The sequence below is a fragment of the Hemicordylus capensis genome, chromosome 4 (genome assembly GCF_027244095.1).
Source record: "Hemicordylus capensis ecotype Gifberg chromosome 4, rHemCap1.1.pri, whole genome shotgun sequence".
NCBI classification, from domain to species: domain Eukaryota; kingdom Metazoa; phylum Chordata; class Lepidosauria; order Squamata; family Cordylidae; genus Hemicordylus; species Hemicordylus capensis.
In genome coordinates, this window is record NC_069660.1 from 163,339,525 (window position 1) to 163,363,768 (window position 24,244).

The 24,244-nt window shown below is 44.3% G+C and overlaps 1 protein-coding gene across 4 annotated transcripts in view; it reads left to right on the top strand.

Moving 5' to 3' along the window:
- RXRG (retinoid X receptor gamma) overlaps positions 1–24,244 on the top strand; it is a 72,724-nt gene that overhangs the window by 34,180 nt on the left and 14,300 nt on the right. For all 4 annotated transcript variants that reach the window (XM_053247407.1, XM_053247405.1, XM_053247406.1 and 1 more), the window contains 7 exons: positions 2,301–2,554; positions 13,739–13,883; positions 15,951–16,130; positions 19,327–19,496; positions 21,311–21,440; positions 23,026–23,158; positions 24,056–24,147. In XM_053247407.1, the coding sequence (XP_053103382.1) occupies positions 2,301–2,554; positions 13,739–13,883; positions 15,951–16,130; positions 19,327–19,496; positions 21,311–21,440; positions 23,026–23,158; positions 24,056–24,147 (1,104 nt within the window). The remainder of the gene's footprint in view (positions 1–2,300; positions 2,555–13,738; positions 13,884–15,950; positions 16,131–19,326; positions 19,497–21,310; positions 21,441–23,025; positions 23,159–24,055; positions 24,148–24,244) is intronic.

Here is a 24,244-nt window from a genome sequence, read left to right on the forward strand (position 1 = left end):
CACAACCACACCAAGGTAGTGCCTCACTGGGGGGGTTGTTGTTGTTGTTGTTGTTATTTTGGTAGAAGGGTGGTTGGATTTTGTGTAAATTGAAATTTTGAAAGAAATGTTGAAGTTTCCTTCTTGGACAAAACATCTGAGAAGGCTGTGTGTGTTCAAAATCCCCGTTTTAGCATAAGCACTATTGAATAGTCAGACAGTCATCCTCTTTCTGAACTGATTGGTCTGCCAGACATACTCGACATTGGTATAAGACCATATATCTTTGGCTGGTTTGCTGTGAAGGCTGCTCTTGACCACTGCTGCAGAGGTAAGGCTGCTCAGAGTCAGTACAACTGTCAAGACTTGTTTTTCAAGTTGCAGCTCCTTATGCTTGCAAGTGAGGCATCTACTCTCTCCCCTCCGCCTCACAATATTTATTTGTTGCAAAAATTGTTTCTGTGACAGCGTTTGTTATTTTACCTGAAGTAACAGTCAAATCTGATTCAAAGGGAAGATGCACAATAAAAGATAAGAAAAGGTCAGCTTCCTGAATAACATTAAAGACATTTGTCAGAGTCAAAGGAGTCTGGATTCTCCTGTGATCAACCCATTTCAGGTTTAATTCCGTGCATGGAGCGGAAAAGGTCCTTGTCTGTTTGTGTGTTTTTCTTTCTTTCTCTCTTTGGATCAGTTCTCCCAGTAGGCATGCACAGCAAAAGAATCGAACTGCTGTGGCCTTTCAGACAGCCTTATTTTAACAATTTGGGCTGGTGTGTGAAATATGAGTGCCATAGGAAGGCTGCTTTCATATACTCCCTATAGTAGCTGTCTCTCTGTGATAAACTCTGTCCCCTCCCCCAGTGCTGTAGTAGACTTTGCTCCCCATCCAGTTTTGTGGTGGTGTGGAGCAAAGGGGTGAGACATCAAGACCCCTGAACCCCAATTTTGTATGAACTGTACGGGATTTCAGTTAACTTTGGGGATCAAGTCAAGAAGATTGGTCTAACCCTTTAAAGCCATAAACTCTCTGCTGTTTAACTGATCTAATGGTGTGAATTGGAATTTGGTATTTTAATTTTGTTTTTATTTTATAAACTGCCTAGAGATTCTAGGTGGTATATAAATGTAATAAATAATAAACTGCCTGGATCCAGTCTGCCTCTCCCCAAATGCCACAGAGAGCCTGTTCAGTGGTGTCATCTCATTAGGAGCAAGGTTACAGCTCCAGTTCTGAGAATCTTCCTTCCCAGTGACACCTGCAGATACCTACCTGATACCTTTAGAACCCAACTAGACAGGAGGACAGAAATGTGTCTGTTACTGTAAAACTTTTTCAAATAGCCATGGGATGCTTTGATCTGGATTGGAATAGGGATGTGCGTGAATTGAATTTTCAGATGCGATTTGAATTCAAATTGAAACTGTCTGATTCGATTTGGATTCGAATCAAATTGACCCGAAACAGGCTGATTCAATTCAAATTTGAATCAACCTATGTTGGCACCTTTTTTTGACCAATCAGGGTACCTGAATAGTTTTTAAAAGGTGTCAAAATGTTCCTAAAACTGTCATCAAATTGTTTCATTTCAATTCAAATTTGTATCTGGCTGATTCAAATTTGAATCGAAATACCCCTTTTAAAAAAGGATGATTCAATTTGAATTTGAATTGGCCAGATATGAGTTGAATCAATTTGAATTCGAATTGATTTGTACATCCCTAGATTGGAAACTACAGTGCAGAGAAAGTGGAGTTTAACTATTCCCCCCCCATGGAAAATTACTGCCCCTCCCCCTGCATAGCTGCTATTTGCCGTGATTGGAAAGGCTTACTGAAAGGAGTTTGGTCATCATCAGTGGCCTGGAATCTCTCTCCACCTCTCACACATCAGATATTGGAGGAGAGACAGAGAGATAGTTGGAAGAGTTTGCAATTTTGAATTCAGATGCACACGCATGCACACACACACACACACACACACACACGCACACACACAATGTCTTTTAGCTAGAATTGGTGGAACCGAGGTACAGCTGTTGATCTTTGGGAATCTGATGCAGGATTAGCAGTTGTGGTGCATGCCTTAGGATTCTGCTTGCTTTCAAAGTGTTGTGCTTTTATACAATCTTCATGAATATACATCCAGTGTGCTGTCTTGTGGAAAGGAAAATGAGCCTTAATAGTTCTGCCTGTGGACTTCTCATTGTTTAGGGAAGTGGGGAGCATGTAACAAGGGGGAGAAAAGATGTCTATGCTGGTGCCTATGTTTCTTCCCAACTTTGCCATCCTCATTTATTCAGGATTTTCTTTAATTTCAGATTCTCCAGTTCCCACCAATTCTGCACCTACAAATCTGGCACCAGCTTCTGCAGGGAATTCCATAGATGGTCAGCCCAACTACCTTGAGGTTCCCCTCAGTGCTTCGAGGACTCTTTCCTCCCCAATGAACTCAGTTGGGTCTGCTAATGCCCTGGGCTCTCCATATAGGGTCATTGCATCCTCTGTTGGATCACATTCTGTTCCTTTGGCTTCACCACCAGGCATGAATTTTGCTACACATACCAGCCCACAGGTAGGTACAAACTCATAGCTTTCTTTGTTCAGTATAATAAACTGGATTTGTTAGCAATATGTCTTGACCAGATATGGGAGTTGTCACAACTGGACAGTTATTAACTATTTGTGGAGTTCCTTCTGAGTTCATTTTTTAAATAAGTTTTTGACACTGACTTTTTGGTTCTGCTCCAGATACAGAAGAATGTTGCTATTCTGTTCTATTGCACTTGCACCAACATGGAATCATGTCATTTTGGAAATAAAAGCAGTAACAGCTAGAGAGGCTTTATAGTGTCTATATACAAGAACACAATTTCTGTTTTATGGTTGCTTTCCCTCCCAGAAAAGGCCAGACAAATGAGGCTACTGGCAGGGGCATAGCAAGGTTGGAGTGGGCCCAGAGACAAGATTTTAAAATGCCCCCCCCCCCCGCTACTGAAGCGAAGCTCATGAAGTAAAGAAATCTCAAATGAGGCTGAATAGTGGTAACAAAAAGCATAGTAAAATTTATTTGTGTGTGTGTGTATGTATATATATATATATATATATGTGTGTGTGTGTGTGTGTGTGTGTGCGTGCGTGCGTGCGCACACACACACACACACACACACACATCTCCTAAATTTTTTTAAAGGTTTTGTAAATTGTGGACGATGCAAGTCATTTAATGGTACTAGAGAAAGACAGCCAGGTCTTAACACTCACATCAATTTCAGAGGATGAATACAACTGAAGGAAGCCCAGGCGGGTGCGCGGCTGGGGGAGTCAGTCATGTGACTTGTCTCTGAGGGGCGCCCAAGACAGCGGGCCCCCAGACAACTGTCTCCCCTTGCCCTATTATAGTTACGCTCCTGGCTACTGGCCAGAAGAGACCTGAGATGGAGAGGCAGGTGCTACAGTAGATCTAATCCCCGCCATGCTATATATTTCTGCGGCCTGCTACTCTGCATTTCCTCATTCTAGCCTGCCTCTCTATGCCCCCATATTGCTCCTCTGTCTGCCTCTGCTTTAAATCACTTAAAACCTTCCTGAGGACCTGACCCTGGAAGGACTCAGGGCAGAATATGACAGCGATGAATATTTATATACTGCTTTTCAACCAAAGTTCCCAAAGCGGGTTACATAGATATAAATAAATAAAATGTCTCCCTGTCCCCAAAGGACTCACAATCTAAAAAAGAAACATAAGATAGACACCAGCAACAGTCACGGAGGGATGCTGTGCAGGGGATGGATAGGGCCAGTTGCTTCCCCCTGCTCAATAAAGAGAATCGCCACTTTAAAAAAAAAAAAGCAGGGAGACTTGCATGTTGCATATAAGTATGCACAATAAAATTCTAAATGATGCTGCTTCTGTGATGTGGGGAGAAAAAAAGCCAGCTTTGGCCAGGGTGGTGGTGGTGGTGGTGCAATTTGGAGAGGAGAAGGGAGGAATATTTAACCATTCTCTCACTACCTCTCCACTAAAAAGCACACCTGCTTTTCCTCCTCATGAGATTCTAGGATGTGTGGTTGTGGGAGCAAACATGTGTCTGTAACTCTGCAGAGGGGGGATTTGCTGGGAAGAAGCCACAAATGGGGAAAGGGTTCACCTCTCCCTTCCTTTCATTGTTTCTTGCCCCAGTTTGCCTCCTCTCAAAGCTCCTTTTCCTTACAAGGACTGGAAGTTAGGCTTTCAGTGTCTGTGTGTAACGAACTGAGCACCTGAGCGCTGCATTCAGCACTATGGATAGAGCCCGATGGAACAGTGGAGCACAACAGTGTGATGATAATCTCTTGTTCCTGGGGAAACAGAAGCAGTAGACATTGTCAGTCTGACAACCAGAGGGCTTTTTCACAAGCTAAGAATGCCCTGTAGTTAATGTTGGATAGGGGAATATATATTTATGAATGACACATTGGTCAATGTAACTTACCCTTTTCATCCAGCTGCAAACAAACAGAGCACCTCTGATTGATTTAAGCAAGACTGAAATGAAAATGGCCAAAGACTGTTGGAGATAGTTGTACTTGAGGTGCCTTGTGTTTGTTTGTGGGCAGTCAGAGATGTTCTGTGACAAAACTTGGGAACCTCTTCTTATCTATGTGCAAAGGAAGGGAAGGGTTGTGCTTACCCAGCCCATAATTCATCTGAAATGTGGCTGCTTCTTTAGTGCCAACTGAATTCTCCTCCTCCTCCTCCTCGCTTGGATTGCAAAGCAAGGTGTTTGGGTCAAAGCAGTGCTCTTGTTAGTGGTGGCATCACTTGGCTGTGGCAGGTCTCCTGGTAAAAGACCCCAAAGAAAGAAACACTCCTTCATCAAGTTTGGATTCTCCTTGTCCAGTCTGAGGATGCATCATGTAACAGCCCTTTGGAGCATGCACAGCAGCAGTTGCAAGCTGTCGTGTTGAGTAGCTCGAAGAAGTGCGCTTCGTTTGCTTTCCTGTTAATGGGATGAGGCAGCTGGTCCTTGGGGATTAGCAAGCAGTCAGCTAATGGATTTGGGTTCAAGCAGCTGTCCCAAATATCATACATCACTGAGTTTAACGTGCAGGAGCCAAACTCCAAAGACATTTAAGGAGACAATAATTCCCCAAACTTTTTAAACTAAGATTGAGAGAGAGAGAGAGAGATTGATTATTGTGGTGGTCAGGGGCATAGCTAGGGGAGAAGGGGCCTGTGTTTGCCCCTCTCCTCAGGGTGAGGGATATAATTAATAAAATAGGGAGGAGTGGTGCTTGGGGGCTCTCATTCTCTCAGTTATAGCTATACCACTGATGGTGGTGGTGATATTGCCAGTCTGATGCTATATGTGTTTACTAGGAAGTAAAGTCCAGTGAGTTTGATTGGACATGCTCCCATGTATGCATAAGATTGTAGCCCTTCTCTCAAAGCATGAAGAGCTCACATAAAGTGCCTAAAGCAGATAAATACTTTCTCTTGGAACTCAGAGCTCCTTTTTTCAGGGTGGCAAAATGGTTCCCAGAAACAGTGCAGCAAGAGGGCAACCACTCAAACTCAGCAAGGCAAATGAGATTTCAGGGGGTGTCCAGTGAGTGGCAGCCAAAATGAGATATTTAAAAGGTTACAGTGATTATTCCTGTTCAGTAATGTAACTAGTCATTTCTACATCTAAGAGAGGCTGCTGATTCTTTGTCTTGTGATGGGAACTAGTATAGGGGCAAAAAAGTTGTGGACTTAAGGATACTACTGTTGACATTTCAGGTTTCACTTCTTGACTAAATTTCTCCTGCTCAAATACTATTCTGCAAAAAAAACAAAAACAAAACAAAAAACCCAAACAAACAAACGAACAAAACACCCACCAAAAACCTGCTGACCAGGGATCTGAACCAAACCTGACACCTAACTCAAAAACCAACTCAGAGGTTTTTTCAGTGAACTCAAACTGAAAATATCTTGGTTATCTTAAACCTGGACCAAAACTAAACTCTGAACCTAGAACATCGTAATTGGTTCAAAATAAGTGGTTCAAAAATGAAGCACTTAGTTTGCAAGTGTATTACTGTTTTATTTTTCTATTTGTATATGCTTGTATTTTGTTTGCAAACATTTTAAAATGAATTTAATTTTTTTTAAGTTAAAAAGAATACAGTGAGGCGGGTCTCACGATTTTAGAAACTTTGGGGAGAGTGGGCTAAGCCTGCTCTCCCTGCAGATGAGCGGGCAGGGAGCCCTGGGCGGCCGGATCGGCCACCCACACGGTTGCCGGCTCCGTAACGGAGCTGGCGGGGGGTGGGGGAGCAGGGGCCGTGCAGCCCCCGCAAGCCCCAGTATGCCCTGCGCGAGTGCGCAGTGCATACTGGGGAGACCCCCAGAGCCAGGAGGCAGCTTTTCACCTCCCAGTGGGGGGTCTACTCATGAGTAGGTGTGGCGCGAAGGCACGCTGCAGCTACTCATGATTGTAAAAAGCAGGTTTGTGGAGCGCTCGCTCCGCAAACCTGCTTTTTACCAGGGGTTCCAGAGCGGGTTAGCCGCTCCAGAACCACCAGGCTCGGCTGCGAGCCCGGTGGTTCTGACGATCAGCAAAAATCGGGCTAGCAGAGGCTAGCCCGATTTTTGCTGATCGTCAGAATAGCCCCAGTGGCTGACATCTTGATTTAATTTACTTGAAGTCCCATGGAAATTAAAACGACAAATTAGGCATGCTTAACTTTTAATTTCCATGGGACTTCCTCAAGTCAATTTAGTCAGGATTTCAGCCACAGTATTCTTTTTATAGTGTCACATTGCAATATCAAGCAAAAGAGCTTGATATTGTTCTGCATGAAATACATCTAAATGGCTCCAAAATCAGTTCAAAGTGTCTGAACCAGTTACTGAATCACTGGACTGGCGGTTTCAATTTGGAACCGTTAATCGCATTGCAGGCATTCGTCCAACTGTGGTCAGGCAACCTCTGGTTTTGAGGACAGAGTAGCCCATCCCTCTTCCTGGTCTGCCAAGGCCATGTGCATGCCAGCAAGGTTAGTAGCGCTCGCGTCACCAGACTTTGGGCAAGGCATCAGCATGTCACTAGAGTGGCTGCCATTTGCCAAGATCTTAAAGGGGGCATGCCGAGCGCAATTGTGCCTTTTTGGAACAGTCTGCCCGCCTTTAGCATGGAAAAGGCATTTAAATCCCCTTAAATGCCATGCCATGCCAGTGCTTCTTCTGACAGCGGTTGCACCACCACCATCCTAAGAGCCCTGAAACAAAACTGTCGCAAACATGTATGATTTCAGGGCGGGGGGGTATCTTGTGGGGGGCATTATTTTCTTGTTACTCCAGAAAGGGAGGGGGACTTGATGACTTCTTAGGAGGCATATGTATATTAGGGAGGGCAAAGGATCCTGGGGGGTCTGGCTCACTATGACCAAGGATGTGTCAGAGCCTTGCTGTGTGTGCAGGCAGGGAAAACACTGGGTGAGGGGACAGATATTTACTTCCATTCAAAATTCCTGGGTTTGGAGTGGTGTTGTGCTGTATGCAGATCTGCCACCGTGGTGAATCGTGGGAGAGGGGAGTCTCAGTTTCCAGTGAGCCCAGGAGAATGGAGTCACCATTTCAGGGTACAAGCAAGGGTGGGCATGTCCAAATGGGTAGATGGGCTGACAGTGCATAATTAACCTATGAAATTTTCAACCACAGGATGTGGTGATGTCCACTAGCTTAGATGGCTTTAAAAGGGACTTAGACAAAGTCATGGAGGACAGGTCTATCAATAGCTACTAGTCCGGTGGCTATAGTCCACCTCCAGGCTCAGAGGCAGGATGCCTCCGAATACCGGTTGCAGGGGAGCAACAGCAGAAGAGAGGACAAGCCCTTACCTCCTGCCTGAGGGCTTCTCGGAGGCATCTGGTGGGCCACTGTGTGAAACAGGGTGCTGGACTAGATAGGCCTTGGGCCTGATCCAGCAGGGCTGCTCTCATGTGCTTATGACACCCCTGTCCCAACAGACAATTCTTCTCATGAGCTGTGATGGGTATCCCCATGTCTTTATACTCTCATGAGTAAGTGTTCCGCTCAGGATCAACATCCATCATTATCACAGATGAGGGATCTCCCCTTTCACTGGAGGCAATGCTGATCCTGCTGCCAGACCCTTCTCAAAAGTAAGCCTATGAACCACACAAGTACCCCCAAGGGGGAGGGGTTGCCCCCCTTCTCCAACATAATTGTGCAAAAAATAGATCTTGGCCATTTGAGAATCCTTGGTTGGGGCTGCCTTTTAAATCCAACCCCGGGTATCCCCGTGCTGCCATATGTTTCCATCCTGGTGTTATAATGGGGTACCCTGCTTATGTTGCCACGTAGAGTGCTTGTGTTTGTGAACATACATTATTGTTGCTTCATTTTTGGGGATCAAGTTACTTAGTACCTGTCTTGTCATCCCATCCCCTTGCCCTCCTCCTTGCCAGGAGGGAGGAAGAAGGGTCAGAGTGAGAAAAGGAAATGCCCCTGGGTAACTAGGCTGACAATCTAGGGCTGAGATGTGGTGGTGTCCCTGTTGCCAGGCAACTGCTTTGTTGGATTGGAGAAAGGAGGGGTGGGGCAAGTGCTCAGAGAGGTGGCCTGCGAGACGTGCTGCAAGCATGGAGTGGGTGCGATCCCAGGTGGGTCTGCACTGCCATCTCTATGACTGCGGTTACAGAAACAGCACAGAACCACAGTTATGGTGCCTTCTGTGTTGGGACATAATGTTGTGGCAGTCAAATCTCAGGTTTTGGTGGCGAACCTTACTGCAAACTGAAGGTTCAAATTGGAGTTTGACAAGGCAAACCGCAGGTTGCTTTCGGCTCGAAACCATGGTTGCACAAATTTGGATGTAACAGAGTTCCAACCTCTGCCCCATTTAACTCTGGTTTCGTGTTATGTCCAAATATGGCCTTAGTGTCTGACACAGAACTGAACTGGGGAGCTTAAAAATATTGATGAACCTGATCTAAATGCACGTTTTTTTAAAGGTTTTGTTCCCTGCTGCTGAAGACTGTTGTCCAGGGTTACATGTTCCACATTTTCTCTTCCCTCCCTCAGAAAGCTCCAGTGGGTGAATGTACTTTATTGTGTTACACTCCAAGCTCAGGGCTCATGAGCCACAGCTGCAGCAGCAGTAAGAGGATGAGGAAGCTATTCTACTTGCCCTGTTGCCTCCACTAAAGCCTCTTGTCTGATCAGGTCTGCAACCTTGAAAAAATGTTTCGATATGCCATACAGACAATAAAACATTATATAAAGTAGTATCATTCTAATGATAACTCTCAGTATATCACATGATATTTCATGGTCATTTTGTTCACCTGTCTAGATTACACTCCATCTACATACTCCTATTGCCTCTCCATAATTATGTTACTGTTCTCAGTACCCTTTCCCTGAAAGAAGAACTTATACTCAATATGTATCAGATATGTCTGCCTGCTTGATTGTTTTTATTTAAATTGGACAGCTCCTGGAACCGGATCTCTTCTGGTTTCCAGAAATGATTGGGTTATATATAGACTTTCTGCCATGTCATGGAAAACGTGACCATTAGGATGTTCTGATTCTGAATGTACTAGCAAAGGTTGGCATATGCAGAACTAAACAAAGAAAACTGGTGTGTTCTTCCACAAAATAAGTATGTTTTCAGGATGTACAAATCTGGTACACACCAACAAACAGTTTACCTAACAGATAAAGTTGGAAAGTATGATGAAGAAAAGCCAGAAGTAAACCAAATGCAGCCAGCAAAAGAAACTTATTTATTATTTATACTTGTATACCATCCTTCATCCTAAGACCCCAGGGCGGTTAGCAACAAGATAAAAACAAGCACCACTACATCCTAAAATGAGTATCAGAGGCCACCCATTATCCAATATCCTGAATAAAAAGGGCAGTCTTCAGTTTTCTCCAAAAGCGTGGGAGAGGAGGAGCCATGTGGATCTCAGCTGCAAGTGAGTTCCACAGCCTGGTGGCACTCACAGAGTAGGCCCTGTCCTGCGTGCTTGACAAACGAGCCTCGGCAGGTGTCAGCATGAACAGCAGAACCCACCCAGCCAACCTAGTCAGGTGGATCGATTCAGCTCAGAGCAGGTGGTTACTAAGGTACCTGGGGGCCAGATCACTTAGGAATTCACAGGTAATAACTAGCACCTTGAATTGTACACAGAAACGGATTTGGCAGCCTTCAAGTTTGGTGTAATATGTGCACTGCGAGCCACCCCAGAAATCAATCTGGCTGCCACATTCTGCATCGTCTGTCATTTCTGAATACTTTTAAAGAGCAGCTCCATGTACAGCATGTTACAGTAATCCAAATGTGTCATGACTAAGCCACGGGTGTCAGAAGCCAGATACAGACAGAGGCTAAATATGGCGATATAACAATACATAAATGAATGGCAAATACCTTTTAAAAATATCTTTTTTAAAGTGTAGGCAGAATTTGCAGCAGATTCAGTTTCTGTGTTGTCTAGTCTCAAAGTTTCAACCACCTTCCTCCCAGGGTCTCCAGAGAAAGGTAGAAAAACTCAGGGTGGGGGGAGGCTATTTTGTGCATGGGTTGATGAGAGCTCTTGCTATTCACTCTGTCTGCTCATCTCCTTCAGGCTCCACTCCTGAGCCATCAGGCCGACACAGACAGGCTCTTCCCCTACCTAGCCAGGTATCACTCACACCAGACAAGGTAAAATTCTTGGCAAAATCCCCCAGATAGTCCAGACATCACCTCTCACATTTCAGGGTTGAAAGCCATATCTGGCAGCCCAATCCATTCCTCTGAGGGCAGAACTTGAATGCTGTCGCTTATATCTTCCCGTGATATTCCTTGGGCAGTACCCCTACTGTCTTTCATTTGCAAATGCATTCCCCATCCCACCACTCTTTGCCAAAAATGTCCAAACCACTCAAGTTGAAATATCTGCTTAGGAATGAAACATGGCAACGGTGTGTTTGTTCAGTAATAAGCATAAGCAATGTTTTGAACTAATTAAATGAATGGGATTGATTTGCATAGTTGCCTGAAATGTACTATGCACACCAGCATCTAGGTGGCTGATTTAATTTTGAGTTCAAAATAGGTGCTTAATATTAAATGGTCTGGTTTTCTTTCCAGCATTACAATGGTTAAGCTTTCCTGAGTCTGATTACAGTATTGCTGACTTATAACTGTGTTCTTGCTGAGAGATTTCACACATGTTGTTGTAGCCTCTGGTTGGTAAGCTAGTCCCAATATTCTATATGGAATATGCATATGATCCTGTAGAAACAGAGATGTGTGTCCTGGCCTGCTGGTATTTGATGTGCACAGAAAAGAACCTGCACTAGAAGACGCAGCAATGGGCAATCCCCAAGAGACTTGCCAATGAGCCTATCCTCTGGATCTTGTAGGAAGAGCAGGCTGATGCTTGGAACTGGCACACCTGCTATTATGTACCTTGAGGCAGTGAAGGCTTTTTGCACAAATGTCCTTTCACCCTGGAGGGTGCATCTTCTAGACTGCCTATGGCCAACTTCTATCACTAATCAGAAGCAGTGCTGCAAGTCAAATGCTGTGAAGGAAGTTAACTGAGTTTCAAAACGCTAATCTGCTTAACAAAGCCAATGACAGCTTTTCTGAAGCCCAAACTTCTCCCTGCTCCCATTTTTAGCTGCTTGTCATCTAGAGTGTATGCTCCATTTCCTGTGGACGAATCTTGTTTTGCACAGGGAGTCGGATGTGAATCTGCCAGTCATGTAGGTTCTTTCCAGATTACACACTGTTCAACAGTAAAATGCTTCAGCTTAGCAGGATTGTTTTGAAAATGTAAATGTAGGAGGGTAGCTTGTGCAACCCTCCTAAAATGGGAAAATACAGCTTTTTTTTTTTTTTTTTTTGCAATGTTGTAGGACTAAATTGCAAGGATAAATCTAAAAGAAGGCATCAGAAATGTGATCAGCACCTTGCTGACAGCGCAGGGACTATGATGTCGAAACACGGGCAGTACAGAAGCACACTTAGTGCACAGTAGTGACAGTAGTTTTGAGGATACCACAGACAGCCAGGAAAACAAACAAATGGATTATACAACACATCGGTCCAGAATTTTCACTCGAGGCACAAATGACCAGGCTCAAAATATCATACTTCAGACACATTATACGAAAACCCAGCTCCCTTAAGAAGTCTATAATGCTAGGAAAAGTTGAAGGAAAGAGAGGAAGAGGATGACCAGCAGCAAGGTGGATGGACTCGATTACGACAGCAATGAATGCACCACTGAGACACCTTAAAGGCCAAGTTGAAGACAGATCATCCTGGAGAGAATCTATTTATGTGGTCATTAAGAGTCAACACTGACTTGACAGCACTCACTCACTCACTCAATCAATCAATCAGTGACAGTGTTGTAGCATGTAATCTGGAAAGCACCATACACAACTGAGATCACGTTAGGAAGTCTTCGTCTTCTCCATCATTTGTTTTGTCTGTCAATTCTCACCTTTACTGGTTAAACCCTTTCTGTCTAACCAATGATTACATAATTTTTTAATCCTACAAAATGAATTAGCTCAAGGTCTTCCTTGGGCTAAAAAGTGCTGAGGTGATGGTCATGGATGGATTACATTCTCAATGGCTCTGTTGCTGAGAAAACATGTCTTTGCCTCCCATCTTTAGAGAGAGGTTAAATGAGGAACTGTTTTCTGTAATCGACCAAGTATGTAAAGATCCACCAAGTCAGACATCATCAGAGGCCAAGCATATAAGAAGTTTGCATTAGTATCCTTTTGCTTTTCACACTGATTTTGTTTTGAACTTTTCTTCCCTTTTTAATACCATGTAAACTCTGATTTCTTTAAAATAAATACAGCTTTAGTTTTTGATTCCAAGATTTTGCCTTGTGAGTTTCCATTATGCCCCACTTACTCTAATGCACAGGAAATGTGCTACTAAACGTTTTGTGGCCTCATAGTCACCATGGGACTTTTCAGAAGACATCAGTTTTAAGGTTTCTGATGTGGTGGCAGCTTTTTATGTTTTTTGTAAGTTTTGGAACTTGCTGGTCCATCATAGAGTGGGGGCCACCATGCAGTCCCAACCAATCTAATGATGGACTTGAACTTGTGCCCATGCCTTGGTTCTCCATCCCTGAAAGAGGAGTAAACTGGTAAGCAATACTTTGTAAGGCTTTTACAAGGAAGTCTGATTCACCAGAACAAGCTCTTGGGGTTTTTTTGTGGGTCATTGGCCAAGAGGCTATCAATGGGTTCAAGACAAATGGCATTGAGAAGGTACAAAGTGCTCTATCTAACCACAGCTAGCCTCAAAACAGAGGAGATTAAAGAATCAACTTCCAGGGCAAAGGCTGTCACCTTTCCTTTCGGAATCTCAATGAATTCTGTACTGTCAAATCACGTCAAACATTCCTGCTGCCCCATGTGCATAGCACATGTGTGCAGTAGCAGGGGAGATGTGGGAGTAGCTGTGGGAGTTGATAATGGCCCCCTTAACCTGGGGCCCAAAAAAGATTAGCCACCCTTACTTAGTCAGTGCTGATGCTGACTGTGCTCATTACACACCATGAGCCTTAAGGTCTGGATGGGCTATAAATTTGAATGAACATGCCATGAAGTAGAGAAATGGGCATGGAGCCTGGACAGAAGAAAGCAGGATGGGAGTTTTGAACTGATCTCAGCTGCAACATTAGCCTCAAGTCATACTATCTAGCCTGCTCTTTCTGTATCTTCTCTTTTTAGCTCAATGTCATGAACAGTGTTAGCAGCTCTGAAGATGTGAAGCCCCTGCCAGGCCTGCAAGGGATGGGGGCCATGAATTATGCATCCACAAGCCCAGGATCCCTGACCAAGCACATCTGTGCCATTTGCGGGGACCGCTCATCAGGTACCAAGCCCATCTTTTACTCCTCCGACTACAGCTTCTATATGATGATGCTGGGCAAGGAAATACTAGTGACATCTGATGAAGTCATATTGTGAGCCCATAAAGTTCTCTACTCTAATCTATACAGCTCTTTCGGTCGAGGTGTAGGAAGCTCACTGGCAGCCAGGGGGCAAGCTTCTGTGGTAGCCCTTACCCCATTGTAAATGGGTATGTGTGCTAGCACATGGATTGATGTCAGACACAGGGTGTGTGTACAGTATCAGGAGAGGGGTTGCTCATGCTTCAAGTGCTGACTATCTAGGAGTTTCTTTCTCTGCCTCACTGGGTTAGCCAGCCAGTCAGTTGCTTGAAGGAAGCACCAGCTGGGCAGGAAAGGGGCACACTTCGTGTTCCCAGCCAGTGAGTGCTTCATTATATTCTTAAGTAAGGGGCAAGGGGGAACCCTGGGGGAGGGGGCACTGTGGCAGACCTCTCAGACCCTGATGGCCCCGAGATGTCTGTACCCCCTTGTCCAGCGGTGGCTATGTCCCTGCTTTCAATACTCCTTATTCCTAATCCTTAGCCAGAGATACTAGTATTTTATAATTCTGAACGAAAATAGTTTTATAATTCTGAGCAAAATGAATTCTATCTGGAATTGGGTATCAGGTCTTTATGTGGAGATTTGAGGGTGACAGATGTAATTTCTGGTCACGTTTCCAACTCTTATGATTGTATAAAATATGTAAACAATGTCTGCAAATGGCTTGGATATTCAGAATTGGGGACTTCTATGACCTGATTAAGAGCCATAATTCCTGGTGTTGCACTATTTTTTACTTGATTTTAAGTCAATTTCTAAATGTTGAGGTTTACACTTTCAGCTGTTGTCTTTTAAATTGTTTGAAATAAAATAGTGTTTCTCAGTTTTACTTTATCTTTAGCTTGCAGCCAGGTGATTCTCCCCCCGCCCCAAGAGATGAAAGGAGCTTGAAAGGGGGATCACTGCTCGTGGTGAACATTTGCTTCTGGTCAAATAGATTTTCTAGGATTTTGAAATAACACAGACTTGCAAAACCTGTTTGACTAGATGTGACAATGAACAAAAGAATTGTTGGGAAGTGATGCCCCTCTGAAACCACTCTCAGGAAGAAAAGGCTACAGTGTTTGGGGCTTTTTTGTTTAGAAAAAAGACCTCCAAGGAAGGGAAAATATGACAGGTTTACAAAATTATGCCTGATGTGGAGAAAATGATCAGAGATTCTACCCCCCCCACACACACACCATAATAATACTAGAGCTCAGTATTATTATCCTGAGAGAGCGGCAGTAGATTTCAGTAGACTGAGGACCAGCAAGAATAAACCTCTTCACACAATGCAGGCCTGCTCAACTTTGCCTGCCCCCAGCTGTTTTTGGACTACAGCTCCCATAATCCCCAGCCACTATGGCCAATAGCCAGGGATTATGGGAGTTGTAGGCCAACATCTGCAGGAGGGCCAAAGTTGAGCAGCCCTGACACAGTGCAAGACATGTGGAATTTGTTGCCATGTGCTTAAGTGATGGCCACTAGCTTCAATGTTTTTAAAAGGAATTAAACACATTTGTGGAGGAGAGGACTACCAGCTTTTAGGAATGAAAGTTAAATGGGACCTTCATGTTCAGAGGGAGCATACTTCTGAATCTCAGTTACTGGTGTGGGGCACAGTGGCATGGGAGGGCTGTTTGCCTTCTCATCCTGCTTGTGAGCTTCCTGGATCCATCTGACCAGCCATTGTGGAAACCGGATACTGAACTGGATGGACCCCTGTTCATTGGAGGAGGGTTGTCTTGCATTTTCAGTTTTCTTAAAAACTGACTGCCTTCACTGGGGTCTGTAGTGTCAGCATTCATAAACTGGCACTGTTCAACATCTATAACAAAGCCAAAAACCAAGGTGGTGGCTCACGATGAACATCTGGTAACACCAGTATTTGCAATGAGGGATTATTGAAATGAAAGGCTACGGGGTCCTCCCCACCCCTGATAGCTCTTGCACTTGTCTTCCCGTTAGACATGCATTGATACATGTTGCCATCTTGTTCCTAGGGAAGCACTATGGAGTATATAGCTGTGAAGGCTGCAAAGGCTTCTTCAAGCGAACCATAAGGAAAGACCTCATCTACACATGCCGTGATAACAAAGACTGCCTGATTGACAAGCGCCAGCGGAATCGTTGCCAATATTGTCGCTATCAGAAATGCCTAGCAATGGGCATGAAGCGAGAAGGTAGGTCTTTATGTGGAGGTACAACAAACACCCCTGAGTTGTACCAGCCAGAATACAGAAAACATCCTGAGTTGTACCAACCAGAATAATCTGGAACATAACATAGGAACATAGAAAGCTGCCATATACTGAGTCAAACCATTGGTCTGTCTAGCTCTATATTGTCTTCACAGACTGGCAGCGGCGTCTCCAAGTTTGCAGGCAGGAGTCTCTCTCAGCTCTATCTTGGAGAAGCCAGGGAGGGAACTTGGAACCTTCTGCTCTTCCCAGAGTGGCTGCATCCCCTGAGGGGAATATTTTACAGTGCTCACATGTGGACTTCCATTCAAATGCAACCAGGGCAGACCCTGCTTAGCTAATGAGACAAATCATGCTTGCTACCACAAGAACAGCTCTCCTCTCCTCTCTGGGCTGCAAACAGCAGCCCAGAGCCCCTGCCATATTTGAGCTAACACTACACAAAACGAACCAGTTTCAGGCTGGCTACAGACACGTTCACTGTGATATAGACACAGAGATATTGGGATTAGAGAATCCTGGCAAAAATTGCCATCCCTCTTCCTTCCATGCTGGCAGTGTAATTGATAAGTTCCATCTTGGGCAGCCACTGCTAATAAGAAGAAGCAGAACACAAATGGTAATCCAAAATCTCTTTCCAAACAGAGCACAGTTCCCACAGAGTGCAAAGTGGATTTCCAAATGCTTTGCCAAGGTTAAAATTGATGGTAGCTTGAGTTTTAAAACAGCAGTTCTGCTCAAGGCTTTCTTGAGGCCTGGTGCTCCTAGAGATGTGTATATAAAGAAACGAAACGTAGAAGCCACAGAGCTGCTTTTGGTTAGGCTTAGAATGTGAGTAACTCCTGAATTCTGCCTCCCGTTTTGACACAGAAGAACCCCAAAGTCAATTTGGAGTGGGATTTCAGCAGAGACTCATTTCAAATGTTGGTGCACTTGATTGGTGGTAATAGGAGAACTGTGCAGTCCCTTAGTCTGTGAAGTGCGAGGAAGGGAAGGTGTATCCCCCTGAAGTTCTGCAGTCGTGAGCCAGGTCTGCAGGACCAGGCTCCAGGAAGCTTCTAGCCTTGAATCCAAGAGAGCTGAGCAGTCTGAGTCAGTCACACCCATGTGCAAAGATTGGGGAACCTGCTGAGCCAATCTGAGTGAGAGATGAGCCAGCCTCACTTTCTAAAACTTAGGTGTAACTGCAATCCCAGTTCCCCCAACTTTCCCAAGCAAAATAGAAAACAAAAACACAAAGTCCCCTTTGCTTTGGGAAAGAGAGGGGTTGATAGGCAATGTGGAGGTTTCATTTCCAGTGAGAGGCCTTGCAAGGTCTCCCCTTAGCTGGAAATTTTATTTATTTATTTAGTACATTTTTATACCACCCTAACCCAAGGTCTCAGGGCGGTTCACAACAAATAAAAACAAAACATTAAAATCAATTAAATATTAAAAACAGCTTAAAACAAATCAATAAATAATCCAAAATTTTAAAAGTTAAAAAGTTAAAAAGCTTAAAGGCCTGGGTAAAATGATAAGTCTTTAGATACTTTTTAAAAGCTGCTAGAGATGAGGAGACTCTTATTCCCATGGGAAGCACATTCCAAAGTCGCGGGGCGACAACAGAGAAGGCTCATCCCTGGGTGGCCACCAGACGACATGAAGGTAGCCACAGACAAGCCTCTCCTGATGTACGCAGTGGACGATGGGGATCATGCAGAAGAAGACACTCTCTTAAGTACCGTGGGCCTAAGCTGTTTAGGGCTTTATAGGTTATAACCAGCACTTTGTATTTTGCCCGGAAACTTATTGGCAGCCAGTGCAACTCCTGTAATATAGGAGTAATATGGTCTCTTCGAGATGACCCATAGACCAACCTGGCTGCCGCATTTTGTACTAATTGCAGTTTCCGGACTACGTACAAAAGCAGCCCCACTTAGAGCGCATTGCAGTAATCAAGTCTGGAGGTTACCAGCAAGCGTACTACAGTTTTGAGATCATGAACCTCAAGAAATGGACGCAGCTGGCATATCAACCGAAGCTGATAGAAAGCGCTTCTGGCCACTGCCTCAACCTGGGGAACCAGGGAAAGGTGTGGATCCAGAAGCACTCCCAAACTGTGTACCTGTTCCTTCTGAGGAAGTGTGACCCCATCTAGAACAGGTAGATCAATATCGCTTCCCGAAATGATGCATGAATCATGGGTCTTGTAGTTTGCATGCAAATATTAGAAAACCTAGTGTATGGATTTTTGAGTTTGACTATTACAAGGACTTTCTAATAAAACAGGTGGGTTCAATGTCAGCAGAAACCACAGAAAACTCAAGGCTATAATCAGAGCTGTGTCTATGCCAGGATTCCTTGGGGAGGACAAAAAGTCTGATATTAGCACAGAATTCATCTTTCTGAGAATCTCTGCTTTCACTTAGAAAAAGAAGTAGCAAGTTTCCAGCTCTTGTGACTGTGAAGATGTGCTTGAAAGTGTGTGGGCCACAATGACTGCTGAAATCTCAGAAGCTTGGGAGAGGGTGTGGTGGCTATGTTTTCTAGAAGATGTATGGGGCTGTAGTGCCTATAGTTTCCCAGGAGCCCTACCAGACAGTGATTTTACTTTGGAAGGACAGGTTTGCATTCACATATTGTCCAGATTTATGCTGAAGGCCCTGTGAGCTATCGGGGACAGGGAGCACCCCATATACCGTTCAGGTTTTTCATTGCACATTGGAGTTTAGCCCAGGTTATGTCCAGGGTAAAAAATTCCACTTGTGCAAATTTGAAATATCCTATATGGCCTGTAACTCACAGTATTTCACCCCTCTTAATCCCACAGTGAAGCCTGCTGTCTGGGAAAGGCCCAAGTCTAGTAAACAAGAATCAATTATGCAAAATAAGCAAGCTGATGCAGATTTTCTCAGTGTGCATAATTTAGGCAGCTCACAGTACTTTCTTTGGCACAAAATTTTAATTATATATATTTTTTAAAGCATGGAGCACACACCATCCTACTTGTCATGGTCCAGGAAAGACTTTGTAAAAGAACTATCTGAAGATAGAGAGGGAATGGGGAAGGAAATGGGGTGATGAAGGAAATGAGGTGGAGCAGGAAAGGATGTGAAGTGGTGTAAGGGAGGATGCAGAAGTGGAAAGCCACTTTCAGGACTGGGGCAAAACCATGTCACCTTTTCCTGCACTGCAGCAGTTCAAGAGGAGAGGCAGAGGAGCAGAGAACGGAGCGAGAATGAAGCCGAGTCCCCCACCACTAGCAATGGTGGTAATGAAGATATGCCTGTGGAGAGGATCTTAGAAGCTGAAATGGCTGTTGAACCCAAAACGGAGTCATATGGTGACGTGAGTGCCGACAACTCGGTAGGTGGCTTCTTGGGACTGGTCTTCGTGCCGTTGTGGAGGCTGCCTCGGGCAATCTGAAAAGATGAGAGTGACCCAGAAGGAGGGAGATTTTGCACACATGGCACTGCCCAGCCTGAGTCTGTTGACTGAGGCAGGTGGCACAATCCACTTAAGGATGGGGAATTTGAATGTGTGTAGCAGCAGCACTCTGTTCTCAGCAACAATGTTTGTCTCAGGACCTGTATCAGCTTCCATAGAACTGCTGTGTAAGTGAGTTGGCTCATTGGCATTTGGCGCCTTGGAATGCAACCCAGGCTTGATTCGAACTGTGTTAAGTACCTGGTGTACTTTACAAAGTCAATAAGGAATGGTGTGGACAAAATCCTTCAGGCATGCATGGCCTTTTCTGGCACATGCATTCCAGATTCACAGTCTAGAGCAGAAGCCACTAACTAATGCTGGGAACTTAGACAGATGACACTTTTTTACAGAGCTGAAAGTGAGGCAGGGAATGGATTGTGTTACCAATACTGATCCTACTTCTACCTCTGGTATACAGGCTTTGCACATTTCTGTAGTGAGACAGCAGCAGGATTAAAAAAATGTGTATACACCTCAGGAAATGATTAATTATATTGCCTTTAGCTCTTTGAAAAAAAACCTGCTGTATTCAGCTTTGCTTCAGAGACCTTAACTTTCCCTTGTTGTTTCTGGTTGTTTCAAAAGGCCTCTGTTCAGGGGCGTAGCTAGGAGAGAGGGGGCCCTTGTTCACCCCTCTCCCTGGCGGCCCCTTGGAGTGAGGGAGATAATGAAGAAAATAGGGAGGAGTGGATCTGGGGGGCCCTCAGGAGCTGGGGTCCTGGGTTCTTTGAACCCGTCTGCTCAATTATATCTACACCCCTGCCTCTGATTTAATTGTACCCACCTGGACAGTAACCAAGGGCTTTTTCTCTCAGAAGCTTTATTGGCAGCAGCCAACATGGAAGCATTCCTTTTTCTTGCAATTGGTTTAAGCTATATCTTCATTGTCTCATTAGCAGAGTTGGGGGAAACTAATCATAGACAGTATTGGGCTGATGTTTCGTGCACACCCCTACATTGAAATCTACATTGAAGACCATATTTTTAATAGAGAATTTGATGCTCTACAATTTTTGCATTTAACATTTTCCCATTGGACCAACAGTTTGTGAGATAATATGCAAAAATATATATGCAAAAAAGATATATACCCCCCCAAAATGATTTTTAGTGGCCATTTTTCCAAGATGGTGGCAATGATCAGGACTTTTAGTATATTACTTACAACATTATCCTTGACTGTATCAAAAATTGACCTAAAATATCTGGACTAGATAGATAATCAGAGGTTTTACTCCCTAATGTGGTAATCTATTATTTCCATTGTTGCTTGCTGGAAAACAAATACTACAAAGATGCTATATATTTCCAGTGAGTTATGTCATCCAACATAAACAATAGTGCTTCCTCTGGAACTTCTCACCACTTGGGGAATTCAGTGAGGATTTCCAGAAGATTTTTTCCACGAGGATATTTCCAGTCAATATTCACATTTTGGTACTAGGATTTTAGAGCTCACACTTACAACTTGAAGTTAATAATCAACACTCTGTCACAAAAATCTCAAAAAAAAAAAAAAAAAAATTAAAAATGTGAAAACTATCTCCTGATGGCACAAAGCTTGAAACCCATTTCTATTGATCCCCAAACATTCCAACGGGATGTTGGGAGATTAGTATCCAGGAACCAAGCCTGTATAAAAAAACAAGGTGGCTGTTTTTATTGAGCTGACATTACTGTTCTTCCCTTAGACCAATGACCCTGTCACTAATATCTGCCATGCTGCTGACAAGCAGCTTTTCACATTGGTGGAATGGGCCAAGCGGATCCCACACTTCTCGGACTTGACATTGGAAGACCAGGTCATCCTTCTCCGAGCAGGTATGGATAGTTATGTGTGTATTTATTTATGTATTATGTTTATATACAACCCTCTACAGAGGGATCCCAGGGTGGTGAGCAAGTCAAACACACACACACACACACACACACACACACACACACACACACACGGCAAATCAACAAACATAGTTGTAGCCAATGAAAAGGAATATGGAAAATTCATTGGCCAAAGGTCTGAACAAAAAGAGCAGTCATCAGTCTTCTTTGAAAGACCGGGAGTGAGAGAGCCATTTCAGATCTTATTTGATAGCTAGTTCCACAGTCTGGGGACAATCGCGGAGAGGGCCCTGTCCTGTGTGAGTCATGCACACAAAAACCTGTCTGTGTATACAGACACCTATATAGGAAGACAACATGATGGTATTCAGTACAGAACCTGAGCCCTGTACTGAATGCCATCTGCTCTCCGTTCAAGGATTACTTACCCAAGACCCAGTAATATTGCTAAGTTAACATATTTTGTCTGTTGCCACAGCTGCTCCAGAAGCATTGTTGAGCAGAGTGGGAGAGAGGATCTGAAGTAACAGTTCTTCAACTTCTGTTTGAAACAAAAGTTGAAAAAGTTTTGAAACTTTTAAAGGCATCAGGTGAGGGGGGCGTTGTGCATCTTCCCAATGCAAAGCATCATTCTGTCTCACCAATCTTAATGTGGACCTGGGAGGTTCAGTAACTAATCACACCCTCATTAGGGTTGCCAACTCTGTTTGACAGGCTTCATGTGAAAATCTGACAGGTATGACAGACGACATTTCCTAGAATGGAGATGGAAAAATTAGAGCCATTCACACATTATGTTCAACACTCATACGATGAGTGTACAGTGTACACAGGTACAGTTATTCACACGTGATGTTGAATGCAGGTACATAAGTACACTTCCTATCTGTACCATGCATTTGAAGGGCCTGTATCCAAGTTCACTTTTAAAATGAACACAGTTACAGTCATTCACACAAACACGTGTACGAGGGTATAGACATCAATACACTCATACAGCATAATGTCTGAATCTGGCTAAAGTTTCACTGCTAAACTGCCTATTAGGCATCTGTGCATGAGATCCAACAAGTGTCCTGCTTGCATTCAGAGTGTGAGCTTTTTTTGGAGGGAGGGCACCCACAGCCTCTCAAGCATAATCTGCAGATATGTTTGTCTCCTACTTCTTTGTCCCCATCCCAAGCTGCCTTGCTGTTCTTTCCTTCCTCACCACATTCCTCACCTTGCTACCACTTCCTTCTTCATTGCCTCTTTCTTTTCTTTTAATGAAGGTTCTGGGAACCGTGTTTTTCAGTGTAAACATCTGACTGTCCTTTATCCTGCTCCATTTCAAATACACATTGAGGCCCATCTGTTTCTGAAACTCTGTATGACACTAATGCAAGAATAAGTCAGACAACTAGTTTGGAGTTTTGATTTGCTCTGATGAAGAATTCTGTGTCTTCCCATTGCTTGCGCAATCCAGACCAAACCTAAATGAGTCCGGTACATGGCCTTTGTAAAGGGCTAAGTCCTTTGAAAGTGCTCCAGTGGGAAATGTGTTCATTGCTTCCATTTTCTCTTTCAGGGTGGAATGAGCTGCTGATTGCCTCTTTCTCCCATCGCTCTGTCTCTGTGCAGGATGGTATCCTGCTGGCCACTGGCTTACACGTGCACCGGAGCAGTGCGCACAGCGCTGGGGTGGGCTCCATTTTTGACAGGCAGGTTTTTAATCTTTGTTCACCCTTTTCCTGGGTGCTTTCTAAGTTTTGTGGCATAGAAAGCTCAGGTAGAGCAAATGTGCTTTTGAAAGTCTATGAGAGGGGAAACACTGCTTGGAGGAGACGGGGATTTGGGACAGAGAAGCAACCAACAGAGAAAGGGCTAAGTGTCCCTCTCCCCTTAAGCTTGCTCTCCCCCTCCGCTCCTGCCTGTGGAGCTGCATCTCGTGGGCCGCGGGTGCATCAGGATGGTGGGCCACTGGTATGAAACAGGATGCTGGACTAGATAGGCCTTTGGGCTTGATCCAGCAGGGCTGTTCTTATGTTTGTATGTAAAGATGGATGGCCATTTAATGGGGATAAAGGAGCCATGCTGGATCAGGCCAAAAGCCTATCTAGTCCAGAAACCTGTTTTTCAAAGTGTTCCAACCAAATGCCTCTTATCGTAGAAGTCCCCAAGCAGGAGATGAAGGCATGCCCTCTCTCTCCTGCTGTTGCTCCCCTGCAACTGGTAGTCAGAGGCATCCTGCCTCTGAGCCTGGAGGTGGACTATAGCCACCGGACTAGTAGCTATTGATAGACCTGTCCTCCATGACTTTGTCTAAACCCCTTTAAAAGCTATCCAAGCTGGTGGCCATCACCACATTCCATGGCAGAGAATTTCATATAACATAAGATGCTGTTAACAGATTTCTGCACACAGAGGAGGTTGGACTAGGAGACCCCCAAGATGGGCCAGGCCCTTCCAGCCCTAAAATTCTTTTATTCTGTCATCCCAATCATGCCCATGACTACTATTTAAGTTGGGTGTTGTTTTTTTAAACTGCCTGTATACAGGGCCAAACTACACGTTTAAGGTAACATGTCATTTAGCCCTTTTGTCTTCTGTGTATGCAGAGTCTTAACTGAGCTGGTGTCCAAAATGAAAGACATGCAGATGGACAAATCTGAGCTAGGGTGCCTACGAGCCATTGTCTTGTTCAATCCAGGTAAGCCCTGATGCCCAGCTAGGCTGGCAGCTTCCTTTAGCAGCTCATAAGTCTCTCTGTCCAGGGCCAGCCTGCCCAGCTGACAAATGAGACAGTT